The sequence below is a fragment of the Peromyscus eremicus genome, chromosome 10 (assembly GCF_949786415.1).
Source record: "Peromyscus eremicus chromosome 10, PerEre_H2_v1, whole genome shotgun sequence".
NCBI classification, from domain to species: Eukaryota; Metazoa; Chordata; class Mammalia; order Rodentia; family Cricetidae; genus Peromyscus; species Peromyscus eremicus.
In genome coordinates, this window is record NC_081426.1 from 36112882 (window position 1) to 36122116 (window position 9235).

The 9235-nt window shown below is 52.0% G+C and overlaps 1 protein-coding gene across 1 annotated transcript; it reads right to left on the bottom strand.

The window, feature by feature from the left end:
* Positions 1 to 6392: 6392 nt before the first annotated feature.
* Positions 6393 to 8724, bottom strand: Nkx3-2 (NK3 homeobox 2). The gene is made up of 2 exons (XM_059274982.1): positions 8259 to 8724; positions 6393 to 6928 (listed from the first exon to the last, which is right to left on the bottom strand). Exons 1-2 carry the CDS (start codon positions 8722 to 8724, stop codon positions 6393 to 6395), a joined length of 1002 nt encoding a protein of 333 aa, XP_059130965.1.
* Positions 8725 to 9235: the final 511 nt, after the last annotated feature.

The window sequence follows — 9235 nt, forward strand, 5'->3', positions numbered from 1 at the left end:
GGAGGAGAACGTGTCCCCCCTTAATTCTAGCTAAGGATGGGGACTCTTGGGTGTCCAGCACGCTCCAGAGGCGGAATAGCCTCGAGTCCTCCCTCCTTAAGAGTGCTGAGTGGAGAAGGACTTCCTCTAGGAAAAGCGGAATTCTACAAAACAGCTTTCCACTCCTGCGGGGGAGGGAGGATAGAGAGGGCCTGGATAAAGGCCTTCCTGTGAAGGCCTGTAGAAGAGGCGACTAAAATCCTTAAAAAACGAAACAATGCTCCCATAAAAGCCGAAACTGCCTAGTAAGGGCTGGAGGTTTTTTGCTTTTGTCTTTGTTTTTTTTTTTTTAAATAGATGCGCCAAGAAGAGAAGTTAGTTATGCAAGATTCACCCACTTCGTAGGCAACGCTACCTTTAGGTCTGTGGATTCCAGAAACTCAGGCAACCTGTGACCTGGGTGTGTGTGTGGGGGGGGGGGCTGTGGGTGGCACTGGGCTCAGCCCCACCACTTCCCACTTTTGATGTGCATGGTTTCCCACCTGGAGCACTATCACACTGGCACCGTGGAGCGCCCAAGTCCTAAGCCCATTGCTGGAGTGCGGAGGAGTCAAGAACTCACCAGAAAGCCTCCAGAAGCGTGCACAGGTTTCTTTGTGCTGGTTTCTCACTAAAGACGGGAGAGCATCCAGCCAGAACACCATCTCTGGCAGAACACATAATCTGCGCTGAGATTAACGTACTTTGAGATCGGTAGTCGTATGGATAGCCCACGGTAGTCGTATGGATAACCCACGGTGACCCGCAGCCACTGCCCTGCCAGGAAGAGCTAGCAAGGATGCCCGAGAGACCCAGAGAAACTAGAGTGCAAGTCTGGGGCCAGCTGTGCTCCCACGCACTCACACTCATCCACCTAAGCTTCGGACAAAACAGTTGAACCCAGCAATCAGCCAACTTCAACCCGAGAACCCAGGGAAGGTTGAGTGTCCACACCCTCCCTGCTACCCTGTAGCCAGCGGCCTTTGAGCTGGATGTCTCAGCGGGGGAACAGAGAAGTGCAATTCGAGTGGTTAAGGAATCCGGTTAACTCGAGGGAACAGAGAAGTGCTATTCTTAAGGAATCCGGTTAACTCTGGGATCTGGCCGGCCGATTCCCCAACTCCGACAGCTCTCAAATTATACCAAATTTAGAGTTTTGGCATTTCCATCACAGGAGGGTCGGCGTCAGGCATACACTCCACAAGTCTGAAAAAATTTTCATCATTCAACTTAAACTTGTACTCTACTCAGGACCACCCCTGCTTGCAGGGCCTCAGGAACCAGTATATGATACATGTATTTTTATGACTTGAACAACCCTGTGATTGCAACAGGAGGAAAACAATTTCTTAGATGATATAACTATTTGTTTTATATAAAAAAAAGATTTTTTTCTTCCCTGCTCTGGCCTTTTGTCCCCTCTTCATTTTTCAAACATATATATTAGGAGACCCAAAATTAATCAGGGGATTTGTAATTTCTAAGAAGCCTACCCTATGCTCCATAGGACACAGGATGCTTGGACTCCCCTGAGGGTGCAGGAAATCAAGTCGGCTTATCCAGAGTCAATAACAATGCAATCAATACAAAAGTAATCATACCCAGTTGTACGATCCTTAATGGTTTTCAAAGTGCATCTACACTTTCGTGATTCACTCTCCTGCTCCCGAGTCCAACCTGGAGAGAGCAGCACTCCAAGACAGCATTTTTCTGTAGCCTCTGGATTCTGAAAGGCTGGCCCTCCAATTTTCATTAGCCTGTGATGGTAGGAAAGCTACCTTTCCTCCCAGCCCCTTCAGCTCCTACTCATCAGACAGCCATCCTATCTACACAGGCAGCTCCTGTAAACCCCGGCAGGAAGAGACTGGAAGTGCTTCTCTCATCATGTAATACTCAGCGGTAAAGAATGTTTTTAAATTGCCATTGTTATTGTTATCATCACTATTACTGTTGAATATTGTCTGAGTTGTCATCTTGGCTGGCTTCAGATAAGGAACCTCTGCTGATGCTTCCTTGGGAAGCAGTGGTTTGTATTTTGGTTACTCAGTTCTTTCGAGTGTTTGATGATTCTTGCCATCCCCATGCATCTCGGTGCCATTCCCAGTTGGGAAAGTTGGCAAGGCTGAGTAGTTGCCTAGGATAAAATCCCAGGGCCCCTGATAGCAGCTGGGTCCCAAAACAGGTCTACTCTACTCTCTTTTAAGATCCCTGCTGGCCAGAATACCCCTAGTTCTCCTCTGGGACCCTTGAGCTCCTCTGCCGTTTTTCAGGTTGAGGCAGTGCCCTGATTCTCCCTACATCCTAGACTTGTGAAGCAAGGCTGGAGGTTTTGTGCAAGCAAAAATTCTGCAGACTTTGTAGGTAGTTGCCAGATTCCACGTTTTGTACTGAGACACAAACAGAAACTTGGGTTGAGGACATGTGTTGCCAGCATGGACCCTGCAGAACTCTAAGCTCTGGCAATGGCTGGTTAGAAATTTAGAAACACTCGTCCCTAGCCTGGTGGGATGTCTGCAGGCCTAAGATGAGGCTTGTCTCTCTGGGGTCCTTGGACTTTCTCTACCAAGCAGTATTCACAGCTTGAGGTAGTATTCATAGACTCCCTCTCTCTAAGAGAAAGCAAGGGGCAATTCCTGTACGCAAGACTACAAAGCATGTCCCACTCTGCAGAAGCCCCCAAATGCCACTGTCCAGTCAGCCCTGTCTCAAGAATTTATTCTGATTCCAGATACTGGCATTACCGGCTGATGTTGAGAGGCACTGGGACATTGTGTTTGAGAGAATTTTGAACTGTCTCTCAGGAAATCATATTCACCATCATCTGCCTACTTTCTCAGTGTTGGGGAGCTGTATGGAGGAGTCATTGGTGCAGAAAGCCGTTGATCTTTTGAAAATGGAACAGAACCTCAACTTTACCAGCTCCATCAATACTCAGCCAAGGTATTTTCCAGAGATCGGATAGCCCCATAAACCTAGCTGTTGAAATGAGAACACACCTTGAGATAAGCAAAAGACTCTCTCTCTCTCTCTCTCTCTCTCTCTCTCTCTCTCTCACACACACACACACACACACACACACACACACACACACACGCAGGTAAAAGCACACTTCGAATTCATTTCTAACCTTATTTCCTTCTCTTTGATTTAATCATCTGCGTATGTGTGCGTGTACCTGCATGCGTGTGTGTGTGTGTGTGTGTGTGTGTGTGTGTGTGTGTGTGTGTAATGTCAGAACTTAATACCCCTAATCTCAGCTTTATGTTAGCTAACAGCCAAATTTGTCAAAGGGTGAAGTAGGAAAGGATCCTGAACTCAGGCTACATTTGTGACTGCTCTGGGAGAGGGGGCCCAGGCAGCAAAGCCAATGGGAAGTATATAAACCAAGATGCCTTTGATCAGGATCAAGGTGTGTGTGTGTGTGTGTGTGTGTGTGTGTGTGTGTGTGTGTGTGGCAGGAGAGCAGGTTTTAATTTTACAAAAAAAAAAAAAGGAAGGAAAAAGAAAAGAAGGGAACAGAAGGGTGGATTGTAGAAAAAAGCAGATAAGTGAAAATGGTAATATTGTGTATTTCCAACAGGAGAGCATGAGTTCAGGGTCTTATTTGCGGTGTGGAATCCTGGTAGGCTGAGTTGGACCCAAAGGGTATGTTACATCCCTCGTATTCTTACCAGGGATGTAACAGCAGCTGCCCCAATACTCATCGAATCGAACTCACTTGGGTAACTTTTCCCGGGACAGCTTCATATAGCCCTGAGCAGCTTTCCCAGACTATACCCAGGAATGAGAGAGGCAAAAAAGGACACCACCGGCCCGCTGAAAATGGGGTCTGCGAGGGAAGAGGAAGCTGCGAGGGTGCAACCTTGGACATCTTTTCGTTTTCCTTCACTAAAGACTCTCTAGCTCTGTCCTTGAATCCGCACGGATTGAACACAAACCGCCTCCTTAGTGAGCAGGGCAAACAACAGCGGTTCCCAGAAGGGCTGACACCTACCTCCCCTTCAAGAACACTGAATTGTAACACTCTTTGGGCAAAAAGGAAGTGAGGACATGCCAGCAACCACGGAGAAGTTCCAAACTTCAAGGAGAATGAATGCATCACGATAAATTATAAAATTAACGTTGAATTTTAAAATGTGTGTTTTTTTTTAAATAGAAATAAAATGATCTCGAGAACCAAAGACCTGGTAACTGGGGTAAGGAGAGCACTAAGATGAGCTTAGCCTTGGGACTTTGTCTTAGGTCTTTCGCTGTTTGCGGAAGTTGGACTCCGACAGCAAAGCGCCCGTTGCCTACTTCGGCCTAGGCCGACTAAGGCGGTTGCAGTGTTCCTTGCCAGGCGTTTAGTACTCCAAGGCCCGGAGGCCAGAAGGCTGAGAAAGGTTTCCAGGCATGACAGTCGGGCAAACCAGCCTTTCTACTACAGGTGAGTTGAAACAAGACTGGGCTTGGGTTTTGGCGGTTCCAGGCCAGGAGATGGGGATATGGCACTATGGCATTAACTCTTGCCTTGTTAGCTAGGCAAGAAGCTCAAGCGGGCAGCAGAGGTGAGGTGAACGCTTAGCTTGGGAAGAATCTGTAGCATTTGGGGGGTCTTGCATGGCAGGGCGGGGCAGGGGGTGTTTGTCTGCACTCCTACATGTGGCCTATCTCACCTTCCACTGGACCTGGGCTCCCGTGTAGATCAAATGAGGCCAGGTCAGGAGGGAGCAGAAGGGCTTGAAAACCTTTCAGATAGAACAAAATTCGCACCTGTAGGAGTAAAGGGAGCAGGACACCCTCCCCTGAAGGAACATTATTGGCACTTGACTCTCCCCAAATAGATTTTAGAATTTCAGCGAGTTGAGTTTTTTGTTTTTGTTTTTTGTTTGTTTGGTTTTTTTTTTTTTCCCCAGCCCATTCTTAGAAGATCGAGTCACGTAGAAACACTGACAAAATTGAAAGCGGAGAGGGGGGCGGCGGAGAAGAATCTGAAAGTTTTAGATGGAAATTGTCTGTTCAATCAGCCCAAGCACCTCCAAGATTTGAGACCCTAGGACTGAAAAAACAAGGAGTCTTAGACAACCGCTTTAAAATTCAGTGGGATTCTTCCACACCCCTGAAGTTGTTTTTCTGAAGGTTTAAGCAAGGCTACTAGGGACAGTGGATTAGGCACCGGAGTATTCTCTCCTAGACAAAAAAAAGTGAAGAATTCTCCACCAGTTGCCTCCCACCCGCCTCCAACGCCTTGTCCCAAACACCAAGAGAATTTTAGAGAAAACAAAGCCCCGGGAGGGCATGTTGAACTAAACGTTTATAAATTAAAGAAAAAAAATACAGCGAACAGAGCTTCCAAAATTCACAAATCTTTTAAAGATAACTCTAGTTGAGTGCACAGTGCCCTTAAAGAGGCGAAAAGCTGCGAGGCTGATGAGACACGGATAGTCTCAGAAACAAGCAAGGCACAGAGGGTGTGGGGGTTGAAACAGAGGGATGGGAGAAAGTGGAGGAAGCTGTGGAAACGCAGGCCAGGGATATTCACATTGAATACAAAAATAATCGTTATTTGAATACAAACAACCGAAAAGTGCTAGGAGTCTCAACCTTCTTTGAAAAAGTAGAAAGGAATAAAGACAGGCTTCTGAAAGGGGGCTTTCCCTGGAGGCGGGCCTCTCTCTGGGGGTCCCAGGCACTCTCCCTTTGGGTGTGGCCTTGAACTTACACAAAGGGAAAGTATAGGGTATCCCTGACCAGCCCCCCCCCCCCCCCGCGAGCTGAAAGGCTCCCTTTCTTACATTCAGCATCCAGGAGGGCACCCCGCGAGAGGTGGAGTGGAGGTCCCCAAAATCAAACCCTTCGAGGTTCAAATCAACTCCTGGCCTGGAGCTGTCAGGATTCTGCACTCCTTTGTCACAAATGTAATTTCCAAAAATTAAAGATACGTAGATACAGATCGGTAACATGGATACCATGAACTAATGTGGCCTAGCGCACGAAGCGCCTGGCCGACCCGAGATTTGAGGATTCGGGCTATGGGGTCTCCTGGAGTCCTCTCTGCTCTGGGCAAACACCATCCCTAGGCAGACACAATCCAAATCCAACGTTGTGGTGATAATAAATAGCGTCCCGAGGCTTGCAGATAGGTGGCCGGTGTGCAGAGTGTCAGGGGTCAAAAGGCGCATCTGTTCAAATCAGAATAAAGCCCCCTCTCTGGGCAGTCTCAGTTCCGAAGCCAGGTCACCCTGGGTAGGGGAGCTCCGGCAGGATTTCATTCTCCACCTGAGAAGCCCCCACCCCCCGGAAGAGCTCGCTCGCACAGAGTACAATCTCTACACCTGTCCGCGGGCGGTGCAAACTGGGGCGCAGGAATCATTTGCTGCCTCGCCCCAAGCGGTTCACTGGGTACCAGCAGCGGCCGCGCAGGTGGACAGCGCCCAGCCCGGGAGGCAGTAGTAAGGGTAGTAGTAGGAGGGCTGCAGTGGCAGAAGAGACGGGGGCCTCAACACCTCTCCCGGCAGATACTGTCTTTGGTCGTCACGCACCAGCACCTTTACGGCCACTTTCTTGGCGGCGGGCGCCGAGGCGAGTAGGTCTGCGGCCATCTGCCTGCGTTTGGTCTTGTAGCGGCGGTTCTGAAACCAGATTTTGACCTGCGTCTCGGTCAGCTTCAGGGAAGCCGCCAGGTCTGCGCGCTCCGGTCCGGACAGGTAGCGCTGATGGTTAAATCGGCGTTCCAACTCGAAGACCTGGGCGTGGGAGAAGGCTGCCCTAGAGCGCTTCTTTCGAGGCTTGGGGGCTGCGGGCTCTTCCTCCTCCTCCATGCCGCCCGCCTGCCCGCTGCCAGCCCCGCTGCCCGGTGCACTGCACAACCCAGGCACGCGTGCACCTCCGGGGCTAACACCATCGTCCTCAGCTCTTGGGCTGTGGTCGCCTGCGGATTCCGGTAGGAGGAAGAAAAAAAAAAAAAAAAAAAAAAGAACCTGTCAGACTCGCAGGGGGGGGAAGATAGGTCTCAAATGCAGTGGATTCTCAGGGAGGACTGGAAAGGGAAACCCGCTTTGAGCCTACTAAAAGGGGAGGGGAAGTTCCAGAGGGTTCTGTTTCAGAACTCTGTCCCTTTCACTTTTCAAATCTGTATCTCTTTTGGTGCATGCCAAGCGGTAGGGGTACAGTTCTCCCCGAGTTTTCCGGGCCCCAGATTCCCTGCAGTAACGTAGGATACTTCGCCTGAGAGTATCCACAAGTTGTTTTGCACTCAGTTCTGAATCTTGGCTTTCTACATTACATTTCTGTTTCTCAGCTCCGGGCCCGACACTTCTGCACACTCACACATACATATCCGTTGGCTACGCGAAAGAGGAAGATGGGGGGAGGGCGCAGATCTTGAGGTCATAGGTATATAGAGTCTTCATTCCATAAGCCCAGAATTGCTGTCAGGGATGTGGCGACAGGGTCCAGCAGAAAGGCCTAGGGTACACTTACCTCCCTCGTCTTTGCAAGAAAATAAAGCAAGGAGTGGGTAGTGAGGACCCTGGTCTCTCCCTGATCTGAACCCCCATTTCCAGCCTCTTCTGGGCTTCCTGCAGCGCACCAGCGGAGAGGTCAGAGATGTGACCCGCTTTGAGCCTGTGTGAGGCCTACAGCCCAGTGCACCCAATAGAAGCCAGCTGCGGGGCTTTCAGATCAAGAAATGCACCCGCTAGAGGATAAACAGGCTTGACTCCCGAGTGCCTCCCGGACGACCTGGCTTACACTTCCCACCATCTTCCTCCTTCAGGTAACTGCTTGTTTTGTTTTGTTTACCTCCTAGATGCTCAGCCGAAGGCTGCTCTATCAGTCCTGCGGTGAGGGAATTTAAACCCTGCCCTTTCCAAAGACTTGTTATTCTTTCGCTGTGACAGGACCTGAAGTCATTAGCACGGTTGGGCCAGGGAAAAAGCTACGGTCTGCCTTAGGTCTCTAGTCCCCTTTTGCTAAGTTTAGAGATTTTTAAATGGATACAGTGGAGGCACTGCAGATGAACTCAAAGCTCTTGGTGCAGGTTGTAGGGCACATGGTACCAAGACGCCCGACTCCAAGAAGCTCGGTTGCTTAAGACTTGGGGCAGTGAGCGCCAACGTGCAGAACTTGGAGACTTGGCCAGAACTAAGTGCAGCAGGGCACAGTGTTCCCACAGTAGGCCCACCCCGCCTTGGAGTTCTTGACCTCTTAACCCATCCCCTCAGCCCAGCCCTCTTTCCGGAGAAACCCCCGCAGCAGACCTGAGACGCTGGCTGACATCTCGCTGTCGCTGCGGACCGGGGCTTCCTCCTCCAAGTCCTTGGCGGCATGCATCTCGCAGATCGGCTGGTCCAGGCCCAGAGTCACCCTGGTGCGGCCGGCTCCACTGGCTCCCGGAACGTCGGCGCAGCGCCTCCTGCCCTCGTTCTCCTCACTCAGAGCTGAGTCCGAGTCCCAACCTCCGGGGCTTTCCGCGCTCTGCCCCACAGCTGTTCTGGTTCGGGTGGGAGACGCCAGCCGAGAGTCCTCGGCGCCCCCCAGCGCACCCGCGTCGGTATCCCCAAAGAGCCGCCAGCAGCAGACGGCGGGCGCCGCGGCCACCGCCACTTCTGTGCCCCCGGGTGCCGGGCGCCCCTCGGGCGCAGCCAGCACGCCGCGCTCCTCTTTCTTATTGAGGATCGCCTGGATGGAGAAGGGCGTCAAGGTGCTGGCGCCGCGCACAGCCATCTGCGCCACGGATCGGAGCCGGCAGCCGGGCGGGCAGCTGGGTCGCGGGGACAGCTTCGAGCCTGACTGAGAGCGCTGGGCGACCGCAGCAGCGCGAGTGTGAGGGGCGCGCCAGGCCCCTGCAGCCCGCTCCTGCGCAGCTCGGCAGCCCCCGCCCCCCTCGGTCCCAAGATCCCGGCCGACCCTAACCCCCACCTAACAGGCCCACCTCCCCTGAACCCCCTCCTCCCCCCCGAATCTAGCGCCAGACGCTCTCTTCGCGCAGCGGGGCTAGGTTATCTCATCTCCCGTGGCCCTCGGGGGCCAGCCGGGGTCTGTCCCCGCGGGGAAGGCCGGTGAGAATTGTCAAGGGTCCGCTCGGAGTCTGCAGTCGCCTCCGGAGCGCCGCGGCGGCGCACCGCCCAAGTCACTTTTCTTTGCGCTTCTGTCTTCCCTGCCTGCAGGGCTTCGCTCCTGGCGGGTCCTCCCTCTTCCCCTCTGGGCTGGCTCTTCCGGAGCCCACCCCTCTGGC